The sequence below is a fragment of the Leopardus geoffroyi genome, chromosome C3 (assembly GCF_018350155.1).
Source record: "Leopardus geoffroyi isolate Oge1 chromosome C3, O.geoffroyi_Oge1_pat1.0, whole genome shotgun sequence".
NCBI lineage: Eukaryota > Metazoa > Chordata > Mammalia > Carnivora > Felidae > Leopardus > Leopardus geoffroyi.
Genome location: NC_059338.1, coordinates 5,505,458 through 5,529,810, shown reverse-complemented (window position 1 = coordinate 5,529,810; position 24,353 = coordinate 5,505,458). Strand labels below are relative to the sequence as shown.

Sequence of the window (24,353 nt, the reverse complement as noted above, 5' to 3'; positions counted from 1 at the left end):
CGTCCTCCCTGCGGCCCCGAGTAGGGCAGGAGAGAGCGTGTCTGTGGCTGGGAGGTAAAGGGGAAAGACGTGTCCCCGCCGGGCCCTCTGCCGTCTCCCAGAGTCCCCGGGTCCTTCTGGGACAGCCGGCGCCCTTGCGCGCCCTGTTGTCAATCCTGTGTCGTGCCCCAGCGTCACCAAAATGGGCCTGGGAGGCAGAATGCTGTGCACGCTCTTTCCAGACAAAGAAGCTGGCCCTCCAATGAGTTCCGTGGAAAGAGCTGGAAGGATTAGAGATCACCTAGTTCACCCCCTTCCTTGTCACATGTGTGGAAACAGGCTCAGCGAGGTAATGTGACTCGTCACAGGCCCGCCAGGGGCCCAGCCTGGCATCCTCCTGGGGGCTCCGCACGGCCCTGTGCCACCTAGCTCTCAGGCCGGCCCCCTGTCTCCGCCTCGGAACCCCGAATGCTGATCTCCGAGGGTGTCAGGCACCTGCTCACGCCCCAGGCGCCGCCACCCCACCCCGGGGCTCTGACATCACCTCCCCTTGACCAATGAGCGAAGTCCCAGTGCTGGGTTGAGGATGTGAATGTCGGCTGCCTCCCCCACCCCAGGCCCTGTGGTTGCAAAGATGCTCTAACAGGAAGCGGGTTTGAGGAGCCACACGGCTTCCTGCTCCCCCAGGGCTGAGCAGGGCCGGAGGGGCGAGTGCCAGCCTGGGCCACGAGACACAGCTTCTTGCCAGGGTCCTGGCGGCTTCCTCTTCCACGGCCGCTTCCGTGTGGCCGGGGCCCCCAGAGGCGCGAGCTGCGGCCCGTGGCCCAGGCCACCCTCCACCCCGCCCTGGTTCGGAGCCCTGCCCCCTGGGGCTGGGCCAAGCCCAAAGACTGGCTTGGGATCCTATGGGGGACCGGTAGGGCAAAGGTCTTGGGGGGCAGAGAGGTGGCTGGGCCCAGGACCTGGGGGCTCCAGCCATGAAGTCTCGGCAGAAAGGGAAGAAAAAGGGCAGCTCCAAGGAGAGGGTGTTTGGGTGCGACTTACAGGAGCAGCTGCAGCGTTCCGGCCAGGAGGGTAAGGAGGTGGCTCAGGGCTGCTGTTGGGTGGGGGGCCCGGAGCCTCTCCAGCCCGGTCCAGCCTCAGGGACGGAGGCAGCTCCCAGGTGCCCGTGGCGAAGGGGCAGTGGCTCGGGGTCAGTGCCCAGGCGGCTGTCAAGCAGGCGCGGCAGGAAATGTGGCTCGGCGGCAGAGGAGACAGGGGAGCCCCCTTGTGTAACTACCTGTGGGTGGGGAGGCCGGAGGGCTGGGAGACCGAGAGGCATAGGCAAGAGAGAGGGGAAGGCATCACTGCTGGGGACGGGAGGCGGCGGGACAGGGCCAGGGGACGAATGGCGAAAGGGCCCGTGGACGGGCCTTGGGTCTGAATGAAAGGGGACAGGAGAAGGGTGCCAGGAGAGTTTGAGGGTGGCGCTGGGGCGCACGGGGGTTTCCTGGTTGGAGGAGAGCACCCCGGGGCCGTGGTCGCAGCGCTCGGGGCCCTCTGCAGCCTTGCCGGGCCGCAGGTGAGGGTGTGGGTTGGCATCTCCCTCTGCCAGTCTCTGTGACTCTCCCTGTGCAAAGGAGGAGCGGGTTTGGGTTGGGAGTGGAGGGGCGAGGGCAGAAGCGGCTGAAATGTGGGCTGCCGGAAGGGTCAAAGAGATGCCCCGAGGCTGGTCGGAGGGCAGGGGTGCAGGGTGCAAGGAGGTGGGTGTGGGGCCTGTCGGCTGCCTCCCTGAGTTCCCTGGAGGGGCTCGGAAGCCAGGAGGACGGGGGCCCACTCGGGGCTCATCCCCGCACGGAGTGGCCACTCACAAACTTCGCCTTGATTTGAAATTGAACATAGGTATCCCGGCGGCCCAGCCCAGCTTGTTTGTGCCCCTCCGAGCTCCTCCCAGAGAAGGGCACGATTTCCACCCCCCCCCCCCCCCCACCCTACCCCACCCCAATCTGTCATTTCCTCTTCTCCGCTCTGAGTTGTGGTGCCTTCAGTCCGGGAGGGTGATGGTGGTTCCCGGCTCATTTCCTGCTCTTAGCCCCGCCCCCTCATCCCCAGACACCTCCTTCCCCTTTTCTCCTCCCCCAGGGGCCCCCATCCCCACCCGCCTCCGTTCAGGGAAACCCAGGGCCCCAGAGCGTCTTCAAGAGCTGAAGTCCCGAAGGCTTTGCTCTGCCTTTCTCTTCTCGCCGTGAAAAGCCTGACTGCCAGCACAGGGCTGACTCCTTTACAAGGGATTCCTCTTGAGAATGATGACTTCTAGGCCAAGCAAGGGCCACACGATCCAATGGGGCTGATGTGCCTCCAGTTCTCTGCAAACCCTCAGTTCAGTCTCCTCATCCTGGGGCTGCCCTTCCCCGTGGCCCCCGCCAGCGCCATGTTGAAACATGGAACCCCCAGCCGGCCCAGACCCCACTCCTGTATCCCCTCCTGGCCTGTCTGCATTCCCAGCAGGTGAGGGGCATGTTCTCTGGAAGGTTGCTGGGGCCTGGTCCTAGTGAGACCCAGAGGAGGAGAGGAGCACCCCCTTCCCTTCCCCAGCACCTCACCTGAGCCCAAGGGTGGAGTGAACTCGGGCCCCCCTCCCTATCCACCCCTTCCCTGGGCACAGACAGGTGGACGGTGAAAGGTCAGAGAGAGGCTGGTGATGGCTTCTCTCTTCAGCCCAAGACTCATGGTCTGTGTTTCTGCTTCATTTATCCTCCCTGAGGATCTTGGTTTTCTCCATCTGTCTTCACTCCGTCTCAGCACCCTCTCCCAGCTCCTTGCCCCGGGGGCCATCTCTTCCTTCCCCAAACCCTACCTCTACTGAGTTCTTTCTTTTCCTAACGTTTATCTCTTTGCTACCCTGGTCAGGTAGCATTTCTGATCCTCAAAGTCTCTAAATTCTGGGCCCTCCTCCCGGACCCCGCCTCCATTCCCCGATGTCTGCAGCCCTTGACTCCATCACCTCAGCTCTGTCTCTTACTTTCGTCTCTGATGCCATGGCTCTGATCTCTATTTCCTTGACGCTCCCCACCCCCCCACCCCCCCCACCCCCCGCCTCGCCTCTCGGCCTGTTATCTCTCCTTTCATCTCCATGACCCACCTCCTCCGTGGCTCTGACTCCTTAGGCTCTCTAATACCTTCTTTAAGGGCCTTTTCTGGAGATTCAGAATCAACAGAGAAGGGCAGGATGGGGAGGATCTGGCTTGGATGTAGTTCATGTGAAAAGGACCTAGGCCTTGGGTGACAGCGGACTATCTATGAGTCAATGGAGTAATATGGCGGCCAAGAGAGTTGGTGTGGCACTAGGCACCTGAGGAGGGTCCACCCCATTTCTTCAGTGCTGGGAACCTGAGGTCAGGGGGCCCTGGCAAATGGGCACAGGTCGTGGAAGGATGGATGGTGAACTGTAGGGCCAGGACTAAGGTGAGGCAAGAGAGGTGACCAAGGCACAAAATTTAAGGAAGCCCTCGACCTAGGGCCACCACAGTACCCAGGGTGCCCCTTTCTTTTTCCCTCCCCCTTCCTTCCTTCCTTCCTTCCTTCCTTCCTTCCTTCCTTCCCTCCCTCCCTCTTCCTTCCTTCCTACCTTCCTTCCTTCTTTCCTTCTTCCATCCTTCCTTTCTTCCCTCCCTCCTTCCTTCCTTCTTTCCCTCCCCCTTCCTTCCTTCCTTCCTTCCTTCCTTCCTTCCTCTCTCTCTCTCTCCCTCCCTCCCTCCCTTCCTTTTTTAAAAAGTTTACTTATTAATTTTTTTAGTACTCTCAATGTGGGGCTCGAACTTATGCCCCCGAGATCAAGAGTTCCATGCTCTTCTGAAGGTTGTGTTTGTGCACAGTTGGCACTTGCACAGCTCTAGGAATGGGTGCTTCCGTAAATTCCGCACCTGCACCTTCCTTGTCTCACCCAAGTCCTGGCTCTGGGGTGGGGGTGGGGGACAAAGGGTGTGGACACCAGGCCACATGAGGAGGGTTTACAATAGTGAATAATGGGTTTATTGATTATTTCCTTCACTCTATATTTCTCTAATTAATTACTTCATCCCACCAAGAACTTGGCATGGATGATTCCGAAAGCTAACACTTTACAAAAACATAGAATAAAATGACCGAGGGAATTGGGTTGAAGGGGGAATGAGAGGAAGGTCAAGATCCGTGCCCAGAAGTGCATATCGGGTGATTCTATATGGTTTCTAGATGTGGGTTCTGAACTTCCTGGTAACTAAAGAGGTGAACATAATCAGGTCTAAGACTCATAAAGCCCATAAGGGGAAAAAAAAAAAAAAAAAACCAGATGGCTGAGGAGAGACAGCTTTTCGTGACACTGACATGGGAGAGGGATTTCTCTGGAAAGTCTTGGTGAATCGAACTTAGTGTTTTGTCTTGGGCAATATTCTCTAGTTCAACCTCCAGGGGATGTTAGTCATCCTCATACCTGATGGCTTTCTTCCCTGAGTTGTCAATACACCACTATTGAGCACCTGCTGTTTCCACACCGTGCTAGATGCTGGGGAACATGTCACTGGTTTTCAGAGGTGGAGACACAAAGGAAAGTAGTGATAATGAAGTGTGTGGTAAGTGCCACGATACAGATACAAGCAAGGGGCTCAGAGCTGGAGGTGATCTTTGAGGCGTGTTTTGGCGAACGCATCGGAGTTCACCCGACAAAGACAGAGGGAAGGGTATTTCCAGGCAAGGGAACGACACGAGTTACGGGGCCAAGGCGTGTTCACGGAGCAGCAAAGAGCCGGATCCTAGGGCTTGTCGGAGAGGCAACCGGAGCCGAGGCTGGGAGAGCAGCTGGGCCCGGCCTTTGCAGGGCCTTATGCACCAGGCTGAGGGGTTTCTATTTTATCCTCCGTCTGTAGGCCGAGCAGTGAAGACTGGGGTGAAGCAAAGTGTTTATGGAGCAGAAGATTTAAGGCAGGGAAAGCTTTCTCAAGAGAAACCTTCTGGAGACAGGGTTACACACAGGGCGTTGGAAGATTTCCCGAGTCTGAGACATCATGTCAGAAAACATGAGGGATGTTGGGGCGCCTGGGGGGCTCAGTCGGTTAAACGTCCGACTTTGACTCAGGTCATGATCTCTCGGTCCGTGAGTTCAAGCCCCGTGTCGGGCTCTGTGCTGACAGCTCGGAGCCTGGAACCTGCTTCCCATTCTGTGTCTCCCTCTCTCTCTGCCCCTCCCCCACTCATGCTCTGTCTCTCTCTCTCTCTCTCTCTCTCTCCTTCTCTCTCTCAAAAATAAATAAACATATGGGGCGCCTGGGTGGCTCGGTCGGTTAAGCATCCGACTTCGGCTCAGGTCATGATCTCACGGTCCGTGAGTTCGAGCCCCACATCGGGCTTTGTGCTGATGGCTCAGAGCCTGGAGCCTGTTTCCGATTCTGTGTCTCCCTCTCTCTCTGCCCCCTCCCCTGTTCATGCTCTCTCTCTGTCTCAAAAATAAATAAATGTTAATAAATAAATAAATAAATAAACATAAAAAAAGAAAAAAGAAAACAGGAGGGATGTCAAAATCAGTAACATTCGGTTTGGGCCTCAGAGAGGGTGCACACACACACACACACACACACACACACAGAACCGGTCGCACTTAGATCTTGTCCTTCAGGAGCTTACGGTCTGGCAACAGGGGAGGGGGCCCAGGGTGGGAAAGAGAAGGCAACTTTTGGCACCCCTGGATGGGAATCCTGGCGCTAGCTGGTAATACTGGGCACTCGTTACTTCTCTGACCCTCTGCAGAATGGGGACTAGGATACCTAATGCACAGAGCTTGGCACATCGCTGCTTCTCTCCTGCACTGACCTGTGTGCAGGTTTGCCGCGATCTTGTGCGCCTTCCTATGACAGACCTACTACGCACGCGCTGGCCTCCTGGCTTGACAACAGTCCCCGTCAGCCCTGCGCCTTGTGGGTCCGGACAACTCATGCTCCTTCATTTTCTATAGAGTGTTAAATAAATGTACTTTCCTTGTTTTTTTAAGTTTAGGTATTTCCTTTGAGAGAGAGAGAGAGCAGGGGAGGGGCAGAGACAGGGGGGAGAGAGAAAATCCCAAGAGGGCTCCACGCTGTCGGCACAGAGCTCGATGTGGGGCTCGAACTCACGAACCGTGAGATCATGACCCAGGCTGAAATCCGGGGTCAGACCCTTCATTGACTGAGCCACCCAGGCGCCCCTAAATAAATGCACTTTCAAGACCCGTCCTTTTACTCCGAGTCTCCTTCCAAGCAGACTGCTGACCCTTCGAAGATTCTGGGGTAGCAGCTAGTAATTACAGAGAGACAGATTTCAGCTCAACAAAAGGCAGAACTTTCTAGCAGGAGTGGGTGGTCTGGACAGGCAGTGTGCTCCCCCCTCACCTGGGGGATTTTCGCAGAGGCTCTGGACCCAATGGACGGAGAGACCGGGGGCCGAGGCCCTCTGAGACTCCTTGTGACAGGTTGCTATTCCGCGAGCTCTGCCTTCAGTCTCCCCAAACCCCCGTCCCCGATGCTTCCGTTTCTCAGATCCCCTGCGCTCTCTGTCCCCCCAGACCTGCTGATCTCTCTTCTCCGTGTCGTCTGTGTCCCCAGTGCCACAGGTGCTGAGGAGCTGTGCGGAGTTCGTGGAGGAATACGGGATAGTAGATGGGATCTACCGCCTCTCGGGGGTCTCCTCCAACATCCAGAAGCTCCGGTGAGTCAGGCGGGGAGGGGAGGGCTCCGTGGGCCAGGAGGGGCGAGGGAAGCGGGGAGAAGGAAGCGTGGACTCTGGAGTCTCCTCAGGAGGTGCATGTCTCCACTCCCATATACGCCCACCCAGTTGTAAAAAATTGGATATAATTCATACACCGTAAAACTCACTATTTAAACATGTACGACGCAGGGGCGCCTGGGGGGGGGGGGCTCAGTGGGTTGAGCGACCGACGTCAGCTCAGGTCATGACGTCACAGTCTGTGGGTTCAAGCCCCGCGTCGGTCCCTGTGCTGACAGCTCGGAGCCTGGAGCCTGCTTCCGATTCGGGGTCTCCCTCTCTCTCTGCCCCTCCCCCGCTCTCTCTCTCTCTCTCTCTCTCTCAAAACTAAATAAACAAACAAACAAAAATAACACTAAAAGTAAATACGTACGACTCAGCGATTTTTAGTATATTCACAAGGCCAGGCATGCCACCATCACCACTCATTCCAGAACATTCATCAACCCCCAAAGCAGTCGCTCCACATTTCCCCTTTCCCGCAGCCTCTGGCAGCCACGGGTCCACCGCCTGGCTCCGCGGGCTTGCCCGTTCTGGACGTTTCATACAAACGGAACCGGATCACGTACCCTTTTGTGTCTGGCTTCTTTACGTGGCGGGTCTGCAGGGGCTCGTGCACGTTGTCGCACCTGCCGCTACCTCCTCTCCGTTTCCGGCTCGACCGCATCTGGTTCATCGGCACATCGACCGAGGGACAGTGCGCCTCTCGGCTGCGAGGAACAGCGCGGCCGCGAACGTTCGCCCACCGGCGTCGGTGCCGACGGGCGGCTTCAGTTCTCTGGGGCAGACCCGTGGGAGCGGGCTTGCTGGGTCGCATGTCGAACTTTTTTTTTTATTTTTTTTTCAACGTTTATTTATTTTTGGGACAGAGAGAGACAGAGCATGAACGGGGGAGGGGCAGAGAGAGAGGGAGACACAGAATCCGAAACAGGCTCCAGGCTCTGAGCCATCAGCCCAGAGCCCGACGCGGGGCTCGAACTCACGGACCGCGAGATCGTGACCTGGCTGAAGTCGGACGCCTAACCGACTGCGCCACCCAGGCGCCCCCATGTCGAACTTTGTAAGGAGCTGCCGGACCGTTTTCCGTGGCCGGGTGTCAGTTCACACCCCCCCGCAGCCGGACACGAGGGCTCCAATTTCCCCGCGTCCCGCCGGCCGTCCCAGCGGACGTGAAGTCACGTTTCACCTGGATTCGCCTCTTCCCTAACAGCCGACGACGCTGAACATCTTGTGTGCTTCTTATTCGCTTGGAGATCTTTTTATTTTTTAATTTTTTTGAGGCTTAGTTATGTTTGAGAGAGAGAGACAGAGACAGAGAGACAGAGAGACAAAGTGTGAGCAGGGGAGGGGCAGGGAGAGGGAGGCACAGCATCCGAAGCAGGTTCCAGGCTCTGAGCCTTCAGCCCAGAGCCCGACGCGGGGCTCGAACTTACCAGCCGAGCTGTGAGATCCTGACCCGAGCTGAAGTCAGGTGCTTAACCGACTGAGCCACTCAGGCGCCCCTCCCTTGCTCGTTTTTGTTTTTTTTTTTTTAAGTTTATCCATTTACTTTTTGAGAGAGAGAGAGGGAGAGAGAGCCCAAGTCGGGGGGGGGGGGGGCAGAGAGAGAGGAAGAGAGAGAGACAATCCAAAGCGGGCTCTGTGGTCAGTGCGCAAACCCGGATGCGGGGCTTGAACTCACGAAGCCATGAGATCACCCCCTGAGCCGAAATCAACAGTCAGATGCTCAGCTGACTGAGCCACCCGGCCACCCCTCCCCCCACCTCCCCGCCTCGCTCATTTTTAAATTGGGTTATTTGTTTCCTTCGAGCTGTAAGAATTCTTCACACGGTCCGGATAGTAAACGCTCCAGCAAATCTGTGCTTCGCACGTGTTTTCTTCCATTCTGTGGGTTGTCCTGGCTTTCGTGACACTGTCCTCTGACGCCCAAAAGTTTGTCACGTGACGCTCCGTGGATCTGTTTGTCCTTTGGCCGCTTGTGCTTTTGGCGTCTTTTTTTTTTTAATTTTTTTTTCGACGTTTATTTATTTTTGGGACAGAGAGAGACAGAGCATGAATGGGGGAGGGGCAGAGAGAGAGGGAGACACAGAATCGGAAACAGGCTCCAGGCTCTGAGCCGTCAGCCCAGAGCCCGACGCGGGGCTCGAACTCACGGACCGCGAGATCGTGACCTGGCTGAAGTCGGACGCTTAACCGACTGCGCCACCCAGGCGCCCCTTTTGGCGTCTTATCTGAGAACCTGTGGGCTGACCCAAGGCCACGAAGAGTTACACTTACGTTTCCTTCTAAGATCTGCGTCCCCTCCACCTTGTCACGAGCCCAGAAGCACGTGCAGGCGCACCCCTCCACCCTTACTGGCTCGGACGCCCCCCTGCCTTGCCGCTCACCCCCCGCGGCTCCATCCCCGACGCGTCTCCCTGTGCCCGCACGCACGGGTCCCTCTCCCTACCCACCCGGCCGCCTGCACACCACCCCCCCGGGCACCGCGACAGGTGCACCTGCGTCTGCTGCCTCACGGACACACGCCCCAACGTCCTCCTCCCAAGTCCCGAGCCTGCTGACCGCTGACCCTGCCCGGACCCACCGGCACAGCCCCCCCCCCCCCGCCTCTCCCACTGCCCCCCCCACCCCCCCTTCCCCCACTCCTCACACTCCGCACCTCCCCAGGCAGGAGTTTGAGGCAGAGCGGAAGCCGGACCTGCGGAGAGATGTTTACCTGCAGGACATCCATTGTGTCTCTTCCCTGTTAAAGGCCTACTTCAGGGAACTTCCAGACCCTCTGCTCACGTACCGGCTCTATGACAAGTTTGCTGTGAGTTGAGAGGCCGGGGGGAGGGGGAGGGGGAGAAGACGAGGCTGAGGGGTGATCGTCCTGGCGCCGATGTCCCAAGTGGGTGTTCACGGCCGGACAGAGTGCTGGCGATCCCGAATGACAGAGACCACGTGAAAAGGAAGACCCCCCCCCCCCCCCGCCAATCTCCCCCCTCTTCTCTTCGCCTCCCTCCTTCCCTTGGGGCCTGCGGCTCACGCACAATGCAGGGACGAGGCTGGGGGACGTAGAACCCAGGCGGAGAGCAGAGGGCCCTGGGAAATCACCTGGGCCAGAGCTTCCCTCCGTGGGAGAGAAGGAGAACCCTTCTTAGAAGTCAAAACTTGTCCCGGAGCGCGCCTCCACCAGCGGACTGGATGCTGGACAGCTTTTGAGTGAGGGAACCCAGGACAAAAATGCTGTCTTGAGTTCAGTAGCGTTTAAACAGTGAGTTGCCTTTTGTCGAGCACGATAGGGTTGTCGGAGCCGGGAGCAGCGGCCCACGCAGTTCAGCCCACGCCGGCCCGACCGCGTGGGCGCAGGCCTCCCGGGGCACCTCGGAGTAACTCCACGGCCCCTGGAACACCCGCAGGGAGGGACCACGGAGGTATTCCTGTACCGGAGCGGCACCGGGGGAGGAGGCCAAGGCAGAGCGGCAGGGAGTTGCTCGAGGTCGCAGAGCTATGGGGTGGCGGGGCTGAGACCCAGCAGCAGGTGCCATGGGCCCCGAGCTCTGGGCTCTGTCTGCTCATCGCGTGGCTTCCGAAGAGCCGGGCTGGGGGATGGGGTGGGGTGCAGCACAGGCCGTTTCCGACGGTTGGGCTCAGGGCTCCGAGGAGTAAGCAAGGGCGGCGCGGGCCGGCTGACCCGGTTCTTGAACCTTCCTCCCCACCAGGAGGCCGTGGCTGTGCAGTTAGAGCCGGAGCGTCTGGTCAAGATCCTCGAGGTGCTTGGAGAACTCCCTCTCCCAAACTACAGGTGTGTGGGGTTCCTCCCTCCCCAGAGGGCCGCCCCACGCCCCACGAAACCCTGGGGCCTCGATTTGTCTCTTCCCTTCCGGCTCCCGGACCTCAATCCTACCCCGGCCCTGGGCGTCCCCTGTGTGACCCCCGGCCCACAATGCCCCCCTTCTGCAGGACCCTGGAGTTCCTCACGCGGCATTTGGTCCACATGGCCTCGTTCAGTGCTCAGACCAACATGCACGCCCGCAACCTGGCCATCGTGTGGGCCCCCAACCTGCTGAGGTGGGCACATGTGCGAGCAGCCTGGGGGGGGGCGGATCCTGGCAGAGCCCAGCCTCCAGAGGCTGCCCCAGGAACGGGCGTGGCTGTGGGGGTGCCCTGGGGAGGGGGGGTGGGGCCTCCTAGAGCCCGGTGAGAAACAGGGGGTTTCGCAATTACGTTGAGCGGGACGGGGCTTACCCACTGGACACGAGGCCTTGTGTCCTCTGGTGCCGTGTCCCCGAGCTCAGAGTCCTTGTTGAAGGTGTGTTGAGCAAACGTCTCGCAGTCTATTGGAGATCTGGCCTGTATATCACCCCCCGTGGTGTAAGGCAGACTGTGAGAAGTCCTGATGGTCATTATAACGAGGCACCCTCGCGTGCAAAGGTTAGAGATGAATTCTGACGGGAGTTAATTCCCAGAGGGCTTCCTGAAGGAAGGCATTTGAGGCTTGAATCACGCATGTGGTTTAAGAGGTGGGGACGAGGTTAAGGGCACGCAGGGGAGGGGGGGGGTGGGGGTATTTTTAGGGAGAATTCAGACGGGGAAGTGTGGTGGGGCTGGAGGGGAATAACTCCACGTCTCCACAGGTCTAAGGACATAGAGGCCTCGGGCTTCAATGGGACAGCAGCCTTCATGGAGGTGCGGGTGCAATCCATCGTGGTCGAGTTTATCCTCACGCATGTGGACCAGCTCTTTGGGGGCGCCGCCCTTTCCAGTGAGTGTCCCTCCCAGCCACCACACCACCACAGTCTGTCTGGGGAGTCATGTCAGGGTCACAGAGGGCCTCAGAGGCCACCTCGTTCAGCCTCCCCGTTTTGCAGATGAGACAGGTGAGACTCACAGCTGTGGTCACATGGAGAAGCTCCTGGAGAGGTGATGGCCTAGTCCGTCCTTGAGCAAACCTCTCCTGCATAGCCTGACCTTCTAATCACCATCCTGGCTCCCGGGGCCAGTGACCGATGGTTCCTACCCCAGCCCACCTGGCCGGTGTGCTGGGATCTCCTGACCCTTGTCCCCGAGGACGCCCTCTTGAGGAGCCCAGACACAGAGGGTCTGTCTCCCAAGACCTCTGAGTATATCCTTAGCCTGGCGGTTAGTTGGCGGGTGGGAGGGTTCTACAGGGAGCTGAGGCCCTCTTTCAACTCTTTTTAAAAAAATGTTTATTTTATTATTTATTATAATTATTTATTATTAAAAATTTTTTAATATGTATTTATTTTTGAGAGCGAGAGAGCGAGACAGAGTGTGAGCAGGGGAGAGGCAGAGAGAGAGGGAGACACAGAATCCAAGGCAGGCTCCAGGCTCCGAGCTGTCAGCACAGAGCCCGATGCGGGGCTCAAACTCACGAACCGTGAGCTCATGACCTGAGCCGAAGTCGGATGCTCAACCGACTGAGCCAGCCAGGCGCCCTGTCATCTCTGTTCTTGGCCGGCCAATTCCTCTTCTTTCCCTAGGTGGTGAAATGGAGAGTGGATGGCGATCGCTTCCAGGGGCCCGGGCATCAGGCAGCCCCGAGGACCTTATGCCCAGGTCCCTGCCCTACAATCTGCCTAACATCCTGCAGGCTGGTGATGGACCCCCGCAGATGCGGCCCTACCACACTATCATTGAAATTGCGGAGCACAAGTAAGGTCTCCTTCCTGGCCCTCCTCCCCGACATTGACCGCCAGGCTCCAACCCCAATGATTTCTCCATTCCTTCCAGGAGGAAAGGGTCTCTGAAGGTCAGGAAGTGGAAATCTATCTTCAATCTGGGTCGCTCTGGCCATGAGACCAAGCGTAAACTTCCGCGGGGCGCTGAGGACAGAGGTGAGTCTGGAGGGACGTAGTGGGGGGGGGTGGGGTGCTCTGCTGAAGGCGAGCAGGACCCTGGCCCTACAAACATTCATGTCTTGCAGAGGACAAATCCGATAAGGGGACTTTGCGGCCAGCCAAGAGCATGGACTCACTGAGTGCTGCGGCTGGGGTCAGTGATGGTGAGTACAGGTGTGCACGTGGTGTGTGTGTGCGTGCGTGTGTGCGCGCGTGCATGCAGAGGCTGGTGAACACCTGCGTGTGCGTGTGTGGGTGTCTCTGCAAGGGAATAGCAGTGTTATGGATGAGACAGACCATTGTGTGTGCACTGCTGTGTGTTTGTGTGTCTGTACACGTGGCTGTGTGCTAGCTAATTTCAAAGAAAAATATATACGTAATGAGTGCTTATTACACACCAGCCACAGTACCCGATGTTGGGTTTACAATAGTGAGTTGATCATCTGATCAACAGGTGTGTTCAAATGAGCGTACAAAGGGGGAGAGAGCGGGGTGTGGGTTTGTGGGAGGGGGGGCAGGGACGGCCGGAGGGACGGGGCGGGGGGGGTTCCTAAGTAAGTGTCCCTGTGGAAGGTTTGCAGCGGTGGCCAAGGGAAGCCGGGCCCGGTGCCTTCCAGGCTGTCCTAACTCTCAGGCTTGAGAAAGCAGGGCCCGCTCTCCAGAGCCTTCCTGAGGTGTCCGGGCCCCTTTGCCGCCCTGCGCTCTCTCCCGCACAGAGCCAGAGGGGCTGGCGGGACCCAGCCATCCCCAGCCGAGCGCGTTGCTGCAGGACAGCTTGGAGAATGACTCCGGGGAGGCGGCGGAGGGTGACCGGGAGCGGGAGCCGGAGGCGCTGGGCGGCACCAACTCTGAGCCTGGCACGCCGCGGGCCGGCCGGTCGGGGATCCGCGCTGGGAGCAGCAGCCGAGCAGAGCGCTGTGCTGGAGTCCACATCTCGGACCCCTACAACGTCAACCTCCCACTGCACATCACCTCCATCCTCAACGTGCCCCCAAACATCATCTCCAACGTCTCCTTGGCCAGGCTCACCCGAGGCCTCGAGTGCCCCGCCCTACAGCCCCGGCCAAGCCCTGCCTCTGGCCCGGGTCCTGGCCCCGGCCCCGGCCCCCCAGGTGAGGCCCCGGGGATTTCCCAGGCCTGGGAGAAGGGACTAGAATTCCAGGCTGAAGCTCTGATGCAAGGTATCTGTCCTGAAAACGGCAGACGCCTCAGTCCTCAGGCTCTGGGTGGTCTCCTTCGGCTGTCTCCCTGACTTCCAGGTTGGGGGTGGGGGGTGGGGAATCCAGTAATATTATCAGGTTCTGTGAGATCCACAGAGAGAGGACCCCCGGCAGTCTTCAGATCACTGATATACCCGAGACTGGGAGTCCGGGTCAGAATCAGACAGTAGGGATCACGGAGTACCAGGCGGGGCTGTATAATAGATCCTGGTGATAATATAGGTTTAACACTAATAGTTAACATGTATTGAAGGTTTACTGTATGCCATGTGCTGTGTTAAGGACTTTGCAGGCATTCACTTGTTTTCTTCTCTTGCGATCTTATGACACCGTCATTGTGGCTATGCTTCTGTCACAGCAGTGGGACTGGAGACCTAGGTTAAGCTATTTGCCGTGGAGTTAGTTCAGAGGTTCTGAAGTGTCACTGATGAGAAGTACTGAGGCAGCACAGGGCAGCGGGGAAGGACTCGGGCTACAGAGTTAAGTAGACTTGGGTTCAAAATTGGGCCGTGCCACTCGCTGTTCGCGTGACCTTGGACAGATCTCTCCGGGTCTCGCTTTCCTCGTGTGTAAAATGGGGATAAATACCCTGCATCATAGGGCTGTGTCGTGGGGGGAAAACATAAGACAGCGCACTGTAAAACGTACAGCATGGTGCCTGGCACCTGGCGGGAGCGATAAGCCAGTAGGTAGGGATGCTGGTCTGAAAGCATTGGCCACAGGCCACATCTATGCCGGGGGCGTTGGTCCCGATACGGTAGCAATGCTAGGAAGATCCATTTTGTAAAGGGTCAAGGCTGGTCTTGACCTGTGTGTTCCTGGGACTACCTTTCTCTCGGCAGATGAGAAGTCGGAGGCAAGTTCGGCCGCAGGTCCCCCGGCTGACTGTGGCCCGGCGGACGTGGCCCCTGCCCTGGAGGACTGCCTGTCCCAGGAGGTGCAGGATTCCTTCTCCTTCCTAGAGGACTCAAGCAGCTCAGAGCCCGAGTGGGTGGGGGTGGAAGATGGGGAGGTGGCCAAGGCAGGAACCGCAGGAGCAGCCTTCTCCCCTGGGGAGGACGACCCTGGGATGGGCTACCTAGAGGAGCTCCTGAGAGTCGGGCCTCAGGTAAGAAGGAGCTGTGCTGGGTTTGGGGGTGCCGGGGAGGCCAGAGGGCGGACAGGGCCCCCTGGTCCTGAGCCACGGTGCTATGCCCGCAGGTGGAGGAGTTCTCTGTGGAGCCGCCCCTGGATGACCTGTCTCTGGATGAGGCACAGTTTGTCCTGGCTCCCAGCTGCTGTTCCCCGGACTCTGTGGGCCCCGGGCCTGAAGGAGAAGAAGAGAGTGGGGAGGAAGTCTTCCTGAGTGCCTACGATGACCTTAGTCCTCTTCTGGGGCCCAAACACCCAAACTGGGAGGGCCCAGGGAGCCTGGAGGAAGAGGCAGCAGGATGCAGGGGACAGGGGGCTCCAGGGCAGGCTGAGGGAGAGCAGGCATGCCGGGAAGGTGGGGAGGACAGGGAGGCTGAGCCTGAAGGCAGATGGGACGTCCCAGAGGAGGCTGAGGGGAGTCCGGAGAGCGAGGTGGAGGATGGAGAAGCAGGTGAGGGAGGAGGGAAGGCTGGGGAAAGCCAGGAGATGATGGTCAGTGTGAAGGAAGGGGGTGGGGAAGAGCCAGAGGCCAAGGGAGAGGAGTCCCGTGGTCAGCAGGAGGAGGGCAGTATGGAGGAAGCTAAGTGTGCGGTGGGAACAGGAGGAGAGCAGGGTGAAGACGAGGAGAAAGAAAGGAGGGAGAGAGGGGAAGAGGCTGAGGAAGGAGAGGAAGCCCAGGTACAAGCCAGAAGGGACCCGGAGTGCGGGGCCCAGGAAACCCAGGTTGCCGAGGGGAGCTGGGAAGCTGTACACAAACAAGAGGCTGACGGAGGCAGAGAGGACGAGGCCAAAGGACAGAAGGGGCCTGAGAACCAAGGGGCAAGAGAAGCCCAAGGAGGCGGTGAAGACAGCAGAAGCCCTGAAGCAGCAGCTGAAGGAGGAGCAGGGAAGGTCAGCAAGGAACAGGAGAGTGGGGACGGGGAGTGTGAGGGAGACCAGAGTGCTGGAGGTGACCGTGTAGAGAAGGACGCCCTTCCTGAAGGGTCACACGCAGAGCCCCTGGAGGTTGGCAGTGCCGAAGAGGGCAACCCCCAGTCCTCTGAGGCAGAACAGGCGGTCCCGCAGCCACCCCGGCCACAGGAGATGGAGCCCGAGGGGCCGCTCGGTCCAGAGGGCTGCAACCCGTGTCCCTGTCCTCTTGGCTCAGCGGGTGGTGTGGGCATGCGCCTGGCTTCCAGCCTGGTTCAGGTCCAACAGGTCCGCTCTGTGCCCGTGGTGCCCCCCAAACCACAATTTGCCAAGATGCCTAGTGCGATGTGTAGCAAGATCCACGTGGCACCTGCAAACCCATGCCCGAGGCCTGGCCGGCTTGATGGGACTCCTGGGGAAAGGGCTTGGGGGTCCCGAGCCTCCCGTTCCTCTTGGAGGAATGGGGGCAGTCTTTCTTTTGATGCTGCTGTGGCCCTGGCCCGGGACCGCCAGAGGACTGAGGCCCAGGGAGTTCGGCGGACCCAGACCTGTACGGGGGGTGGGGACTACAGCCTCATCCCCAGAACCTCCCCGTGTAGTGTGATCCCTGCCTATTCTCGGCCATTTAGCTGCCTGGAGCTCCCACCCGAAGACACAGAAGGGTCTGGACACCGGAGTCGGCTTAGTCTGCCCCCCAGGGAACCCCAGCCCCCCGACCCTCTTCTGTCCCCCCAGCGCCGATCATATGCGTTTGAAACACAGGCTAACCCTGGGAGAGGTGAGGGACTGTGAGGAGGACCACAGTGCTGGGCAAAGGGGACAGTAAGGTGTCTTGAATCTCCAGATTCCCAGACCGGCTGTTTCTCCTGCGGCCTGAGCAGCTGGAGTGTCCAACACCATAGGCGTTGACCCTCCAGCTTCTCTTCTCGATTGTGGGAAGCACTGCCTCCGTTGGTTTACTTGAGCTTGTCTCAGACACAAAGCACTTATCCCTTAGGATATTCCCAAGAAAGTCACCGAGATCCTGTTACCAAGGAGCGGGGTCATTGGTCAAAGGGAACAAAGAGTAGGCAGAAAACTTAAGAGGTTTCTCAAAGTGAAGAATGAAGAGGGAACTCCAGCTAAGTTCCTGCCTCCTCTGGGGCTGTGTACTTCCCTTCATGGAAGCCCGGGGTGGAGGAGGGGAGGGTGGGGCCAGGTCAGAGGCTATCACACATCAACACTTCTGAGTGGCCCATCCTTATTCTGCTCTTGGACCCGTGGGTACCTCCTGACTCTCCTAGCTCCAGATTAGGAGGACCATGTCAAGGAAGCTCTCTGAAGTCCTCAAAGTGTGTTGGAGGGACTGGCTCCCTCTCCAGCATCCCCACCCTCTGCCTCCAGTCACCTCTAGGAAGAGAGATCTTCTGCAGATCTCCCTGGCTTCTCCTTTTTCCTTTGGAATAACTTCCTCCTATTTCAAGGAAGGGGAATAGCATAACTCAGGCCCTGGGACTGCTTCTCCAGACAGGCTGGGGCCATATGTTCCATCCTAGTAAGAAGCAACCTCGGAATAAAAGTTGTACTTTTATACCTACACAGTGTGAAGCCTCGTGTTTTTTTGTTCTGTTTTTTTTTAACTAGAGTCTTAGGTGATGGGTATTACATTTTCATATTTGGCAAGATGTCTTCTTGCTGTTGTTGTTAGGGTGCTCTTCCTCAGTTGTTGTCATGGAGACCTGTGGCTAGAAACTAGAGCTGGGTTCATGGTGGTCAGGAAATGGGGAAGAGAAACTTCTATTTACATAATGCTCATGATCGACCAGTAAAGGCGAGGTATTCTACGAGCATAACATCTATACCCTTGATTTTACTTAGTCCGTATAACGGTTCGGTAAGTTTGGTATTGGTGTCTCCATTTTACAGATGAGAGAACTGAGGCTAATTAAGTCAAAAGGCTTGCCAATGTTCTCAGCGGTAAGAAGCGGCAGAGGCAGGTTTGAGATCCGAGTTTGTCTGGCTCCGGAGGCTAAACTCTTCTGATCACACCACACTGCTCCAAATCCATTAAGAGTAGGTCTTAACCAAGAAGGAATGGGAACCAAGATCCCTCTCACAGAAACGGAGGGCCTCACAAAAACTGGAAGTTCTGGGGGTGGGGGGGTGGGGAGGGTCTTTGGGTGGGCAACTGCTGACGCTGCTACAAAGGAATATACCCAAATCTATCTTCGTCTCCAGTGGACAGCAAAAAAGCTTCCCGACCCAAGATGGCCTCCCAAGTAGCCCTTGTTAAAGATGGCGCCTCCGTCCGACGTCTCTCCCTTGATCTAAGCCAACCTCCCTCCCTTCTGCCCCTAAAAACGCCTTGTCCAGCAGAAAGATGGAAGCACGCATCAGTCGTCTTTCTCCCGTTCTTGCCGAATGCCACAAATACTCCAGTGTTACTCTCCCCGGACCCCAGGAAGTGACTTCTTCTTTGCCCCGGCGACACCCCCACCCAACCGCTTCTTTCCTCAAGCGGGAACGACCGGAAGTGGGGCCGCTCAGAGCCTGGGCGGGTCGAGAGAGACACTTCCGCCCCTCAGCAACATGGCCGCAGGCCGGGAGTGCGCATGAGCAGCCGTCCATGGAGCTCTCCGAGTCCGGAGAGGGAGAACACGGTCGGGGGAGATCGGCGGCTGAGGCGGCCTTGGCCGGTGAGTTCGGGACGGGACGCGAGCCGGGAGTCTAGGGGCTGGGTGGGCCGGCAGGCAGGGCAGCGTGGATTTCGTTCCCGTTTTCAGGTGGCGGACCTCCCGGGGAGGAAGCCTTTGTTTTGCGGGAGGGGGCCGAGCCCGGTTCTTTCTCTCCCGCCCCCCTTTGTGGGCCGAGCGCACTCCCCGCCCCCGAGCGCGCGCGTCCCCGCCCTCCTGCGCTGCCTGCCGCGGGGCCGGGACCGCGGGCCCGCCGAGCCCCGCGCCCTTTCCGGGCCGCCGAGCGCAGCGCCGGGCCGCCGAGGGAGCGCGGCGGCCGCCCGGGCTCGCGGGCTCCCGGGCTCGCGGGCTCGCGCCTGCTGGCTGCGGGGCCTGCAGGGACGCGCCGCGTTCTCGGGCAAGGTCGGGCGCCCGACTTCTTTCGGGACTTGGTCGTTCTCCCCTTTGTGTCCAGACGTAGCAGGGGCTCTTGCTGGGCCCTGCTGGCCCGAGCGTGCACGCCACAACATCCCGTCCGCGTTTCCGTGTCGCATCCCCTAATGCTCAGGAAATGCTTCCGGATGTCCAACTAAGATTTGAATAAGCGGCCTGACCCCGTTGCTGGGTGTCCTCCGAGGCTGCCCCTGGCTGACAGCTGTGGGCGATAGAGACGCCTCCTGTGCCCTGCCGTCTCTTCCATCGCCTCCTCCTGCAGTCAGCGCAGCAAGCCTCGGAGGGGCACTTCCTCCGTAGGTTTGAGGATGGACAGGTAGGTGGTCCCGAAACCCTGGTCCTACTTCCCCTTAGGGACTGGGATCTTCTCGCTGCGCTGCTTCCTCCGGACACTTTCGCTTTCGGTTCTTCTTTTTTTTTTTCCTTCGCCCTTTGTTTTTGTTTGTTTGGTTGGTTGGTTTTTTTTCTTCTCTTTTCGGTCAATCCTTTCCTTCGATGTGGGCTTTTCAATCATCCGCTGAAGATTTCCCTTGGATAGGAGAGGTTTGGGGGACCTTTGACCAAAAAGCCTACCCTGTCGTGCGGGGATCGTTTTGTCGTTTTGTACGTGTAGCTGTATCTTTCTGGAGACATTTGTCTTCTTCGCTCTTTGTGTTTCCTGCCCTCCGGCCGGGTGTCAGGGTCCTAAGGCGGGCACCTTGCAAATGAGTTCCTTTTCCATTGTCTCTCCTTCCCGAACCTTGAGCCTGGAGTGGGTTTTTTTTTTTCCCCTCTTCTTGCTGGGATTCAGTTGATTTGGAGTTGTCATGGCAACATTTTAACAACCGTGCTGTTCCACGGGAAGGCTTGGTGAGGAAAATAGAAGGGGCTTGTAGAGGACACACTTGGACTCTAGGGTCTTTAACAGGTGACACAAATCTGGACACCCCAAAACAAGAGCCCAAGGGGCTAAGCAGAATGAGGCCCAGGGGCCACGGATGTTCTTTATGGTTCAGGGAGGTTTGCCAATAGCAGTGGGTTTCAGGTGTCCCCTTCCTAGATTTGAAAACAGAAATTTCTTGGTGTACGGTATGTGGCTGAGAAGCGGGAAGAAGCACCAGTGCCCACATGACTTGGAGTGATCGTGGCGGGCCGAGGAGCACTGTTTGTAGAGTCACTTTTTCAAATACTGTAGCCCACCTCTCAGCATCAGAATGGAGGAAGCTGTCCCCTGTAGCTGACTGCACTTTGTTCCTGGCCGAGACTTCATGGAGCCCGGCTTCTTGAAACAGGCTGTTCAGTTTCTTGGCCTCACCGCAAACTCCCTGATTTCTCCCAGGACTTAACACTCTGGCCTGTGAGGCGGGAGATACAAAGGCTTCCAAAGAAGGACCCGTTCCTTGGATGTGCCCCCTTACAGAGAGATGAAGGGGTGAGTGAAGAAGAGGTAGGGTCTGGGGCGGGAGGCGGGAGGCCGGGGAGGACGCAGAACGGCCGAGAGCACTGGCTCTGGAGTCAGGCAGACCTAGATTCCGGCTTCAGCTCCGTCACCTACTAGTGTTGTGATCTGGCTCCCCATCTACAAAACGCAAGTGACGCTGCTTAGCTCATCGTGCTCTTCTTGGTGTGAGCTAAAATAACGCGTGTTCAGTGCTGAGTTCAGTGCTATGCACACACAATAAACACTCAGTAAATACCAGTTAGATTGTTATCCTAACCTAACCCGGCATCTGTTGGGAAGGCCATGGGAGTTTGGGAGCCACATGGAACTGGGTCAGTGAGCTTTTTATTCACTTCCTGCCTTATTCCCCTCCCCCCCGCCCCCCACACCCCCATCACAAACAGGCAGCAGAAAACAGCTGAAGCGGAAGAGGGGACAGTGCAGATTCAGGAAGGTGAGTGGTAGAAACAGACCTGAGACCCAGAGCCCCCCCCCCCCACCGCGGGCGCACCTCCTGTGCACCCTTGTCCTTCGTGGAACAGAGGGAGAAAGTCCATACCTCGCAGAGTTTTCCTTCGCTCTTTTTTTTTTTTTTAATTTATTTTTTTATTTAAAAAAAAATTTTTTTTTTTTCAACTTTTTATTTATTTTTGGGACAGAGAGAGAGCATGAACGGGGGAGGGGCAGAGAGAGAGGGAGACACAGAATCGGAAACAGGCTCCAGGCTCTGAGCCATCAGCCCAGAGCCCGACGCGGGGCTCGAACTCACGGACCGCGAGATCGTGACCTGGCTGAAGTCGGACGCTTAACCGACTGCGCCACCCAGGCGCCCCATCCTTCGCTCTTTTAATTCAGGAGCGGTGGCAACTGGGGAGGACCCCACCAGCGTGGCCATTGCCAGCATCCAGTCAGCTGCCACCTTCCCTGACCCCAACGTCAAGTACGTCTTCCGAACTGAGAATGGGGGCCAGGTAAGGGAGGGGGCCAGGCACCTGCAGGTGTTACCTGGGGTTGGGGTTGAGGGAGGTAATCGAACCCTCAGGGGGAGACCTGGCTTGGAGGTGGGGGTGGGGCGAAGGTGTGGACCCCTGCGGGGTGGGGAGGGGCTTGGAGGATGAGGTTTGGAGTAGGGATTGGGGGTGGGGGGGGGGCCGTGCTGAAACTTCTGGGGAAAGAGGGGAGAGTGGCTGAATCTCTGTCTCTGACGCACTCTTGTTTTGGGGCATTATCTGAGAGAAGCTTTATGAGGGTCCTGGGGTCCCCAGCATTTACTCTCCTGCTCTCTCTCCCTCCCCACTGCTTCCCTTTCCTCCTGCTTCTAGGTGATGTACAGGGTGATCCAGGTGTCTGAGGGGCAGCTGGATGGCCAGACTGAGGGGACTGGCGCCATCAGTGGCTATCCTGCCACTCAGTCCATGACCCAGGTACCAGGGTACGGGCTGGGGAGGGGGCCCCAGAGCTCCGCGGAGGAAAATGAAGCTGAGCCCATGGGCTGGGGCTGGGGCTGGGGCTGGGGGCGGTGAGGCACCTGGGGCTGCTTTGTCCCAAGGTGCTAGGTTCTCCCTTTCTCGATATTTCTCCCTCCTTCCTCTCGGGGATAGGAGCTGTGCAGTGAGTAGTTCGGCGGGAAGTACCTGACTGTCGTTGAACTTTGTTCTCATGTTCCCTTTCCTAGGCGGTGATCCAGGGTGCATTCACCAGTGACGATACGGTTGACGCCGAGGGGACAGCTGCCGAGACGCACTACACTTACTTCCCCAGCACTGCCGTGGGCGATGGGGCCGCGGGTACCACCTCGGGGAGCACGGCCGCGGTTGTCACGACGCAGGGCTCAGAGGCACTGCTGGGGCAGGCGACCCCTCCCGGCACCGGTGAGACGTGTGAGGGTGCGGCTGGAGGGACAAGGCTGGGGGCAGGGGGGCCTTTCCTCATGATCCCTTAACGATCGCTAAGACCCAGGCAGGCAGTGAGTCTGGGGCTGCCCTTCCAGCAGGAGGAAGTGTGCCCTTCTTAGAGGACCCCAGGGCCTTGGCCTCAGAGCTTGATGAGGTTCCTGGTCCCACGTCCTGACAGAACCCACCCCGCATCTTCACAGGCCAATTCTTTGTGATGATGTCGCCACAAGAAGTGTTGCAGGGAGGAAGCCAGCGCTCCATTGCCCCAAGGACTCACCCTTATTCCCCGTGAGTGACCCCTGGTTCTTCTCGGCTGCCGTGGTGTTCTTGATCCCCGCCAACTCCTGTGTCGTCCCCTAACCCCACCTCCAATCTTCTCTCTCGTCCTTCCCTTACCCTGGCTGCCCTGGGCTCTGTCGTCAGGAAGTCAGAAGCTCCGCGGACCACTCGGGATGAGAAACGCAGGGCTCAGCATAATGAAGGTGGGTACTGCTTGGTGGCATTGGGGACAGCGTGGTGTCTGAGCGAGAGAGCTTGGGGAGTTGGACAGGGCCGGGGGCGGGGGGGCGGTTCTCACAGAGTCACCTTGACCTCTGCTCTGCCCCACAGTCGAGCGCCGCCGCCGAGACAAGATCAACAATTGGATTGTGCAGCTGTCCAAGATCATCCCAGACTGCTCCATGGAGAGCACCAAGTCTGGCCAGGTCACGGGAGGGCCCCGGGAGTGGGCCGGATGCCTGGGTTCTGCGTCCTGGTATCGTCTGCAGAAATGGTGGAGAGGGCACACGTGGCAGGAACCCTTGCTTCTCTCTCTCTCTGAGGTTCCCCGTGTCCTTGTGAAAGGTTACCCCACCGTCCTTAGGGGAAAACGAGGCCCAGGGGGGGAGTGTGCTTTAGGAAGGCCAGGCTGGGAGCACCTATCTTAGTCCTCAGTTTGTTGGCTTCTTCTTGCAGAGTAAAGGTGGGATTCTCTCCAAAGCCTGTGATTATATCCAGGAGCTTCGACAGAGTAACCACCGGTTGTCTGAGGAACTGCAAGGGCTTGACCAGCTGCAGCTGGACAATGATGTGCTTCGACAGCAGGTCAGACCCCTGTCCTCCGTGCAGCCCTCCTCGACTCCAGGGCCCCTGAGCCAGTTTGGGACTCCCTCCTTTGGTGTCCATAGAGCGGGCCTCATCCTCTTCCCCCCACTAGCGGATGCCTGAAGAAGGTCAGAAAAGTGCCAACTTTTCTGTTTACTCTCCTCATCGCCTCCTTTCCGCATCAGGTGGAAGATCTCAAAAACAAGAACCTGCTGCTTCGAGCTCAGTTGCGGCACCACGGAGTAGAGGTCGTCATTAAGAACGACAGCAACTAACTATGGGGACTCCGGGGCTTTGGGCCCTACAGCCCCTTTCTGAGAACTACAGACAGCCCAGGAGCAGCAGGCCAACCCCGTGCCCCTTTCCTTCACTGCCCACTTCTGGCGTGGGACCAGGGGGAGTCAGAAGGTGTGGCTTTGAACTGAGGCCCTGTGATCCAGCAGCCTGCAGGGGTGTGAAACACACGCGTGGGCGGGCGCGGACAGCCTTGCCCAGCCCCGCGCCATGCAGCCCCTGGGCCCTTGTGCCCCTCTCGCGCATGCATGTGCTGTCTCCATGCTGGATACTGGACACACAGAACCGGGGGTGGGGGGAGCTTGCCCCGTGCTCGCTTAGAGTGCCAGCAGAGGGTCCGCTAACGAGTGATGCTCTGGCCTGCCCCAGGACTCTGGCGCTCTCTTCCACTGGTTCTTCCTCACCCTGGAGCTCAGATGTGCACCTGAGGACTCTGGGGAACAGGCTTTAGCAAGAAGTGGGGAAAAGGATGCTTAGCAGCGGCCGCTGCCCCCAGGAAGAGGAGACTGGCCGGCAAGCATCTAAGGCCTATGCAGAAGTCTCTGGAGCCGGGGAGAACAACAGACAGGGGCCCACTTGGGGCCTTCCCCCTTGTGGGGACGGTTTTTCTTTTACTTTCTTTTCTTTTCTTTTCTTTTTTTTTTTAAAAGATAAAATGTTCAGAGCCACATATCTCTCCTGGTTTTCCTTTTTGTGGGCCCCAGGGTGGAGGGGGGGGGCACATT

General features: G+C 58.3%; 2 protein-coding genes across 11 annotated transcripts; both read left to right on the top strand.

Moving 5' to 3' along the window:
• The first annotated feature begins 839 nt into the window (after window positions 1-839).
• On the top strand, window positions 840-17,408 carry ARHGAP30 (Rho GTPase activating protein 30). 2 transcript variants are annotated; one of them, XM_045455241.1, is made up of 12 exons: window positions 840-1,053; window positions 6,570-6,672; window positions 9,397-9,541; window positions 10,434-10,516; window positions 10,675-10,782; window positions 11,349-11,476; window positions 12,216-12,387; window positions 12,466-12,569; window positions 12,659-12,736; window positions 13,289-13,689; window positions 14,640-14,729; window positions 14,993-17,408. In XM_045455241.1, the coding sequence occupies exons 1-12, from the start codon at window positions 957-959 to the stop codon at window positions 16,622-16,624; spliced, it is 3,141 nt and encodes a 1,046-aa protein (XP_045311197.1). In that variant the 5' UTR covers window positions 840-956; the 3' UTR covers window positions 16,625-17,408. The 2 variants fall into 2 exon arrangements, with proteins under 2 accessions (XP_045311197.1, XP_045311196.1); XM_045455240.1 differs by having other exon boundaries at window positions 14,640-14,900.
• A 959-nt stretch (window positions 17,409-18,367) lies between these two features.
• On the top strand, window positions 18,368-24,298 carry USF1 (upstream transcription factor 1). Of its 9 annotated transcripts, none has more exons than XM_045455252.1 (12): window positions 18,368-18,507; window positions 18,959-19,252; window positions 20,255-20,347; window positions 20,761-20,810; window positions 21,212-21,327; window positions 21,679-21,780; window positions 22,032-22,227; window positions 22,452-22,539; window positions 22,675-22,733; window positions 22,861-22,955; window positions 23,206-23,334; window positions 23,520-24,298. In XM_045455252.1, the coding sequence occupies exons 3-12, from the start codon at window positions 20,340-20,342 to the stop codon at window positions 23,607-23,609; spliced, it is 933 nt and encodes a 310-aa protein (XP_045311208.1). In that variant the 5' UTR covers window positions 18,368-18,507; window positions 18,959-19,252; window positions 20,255-20,339; the 3' UTR covers window positions 23,610-24,298. The 9 variants fall into 9 exon arrangements, with proteins under 9 accessions (XP_045311208.1, XP_045311209.1, XP_045311207.1 ...); XM_045455253.1 differs by having other exon boundaries at window positions 18,373-18,507; window positions 19,052-19,252; XM_045455247.1 differs by having other exon boundaries at window positions 18,379-18,507; window positions 23,418-24,298.
• Window positions 24,299-24,353: the final 55 nt, after the last annotated feature.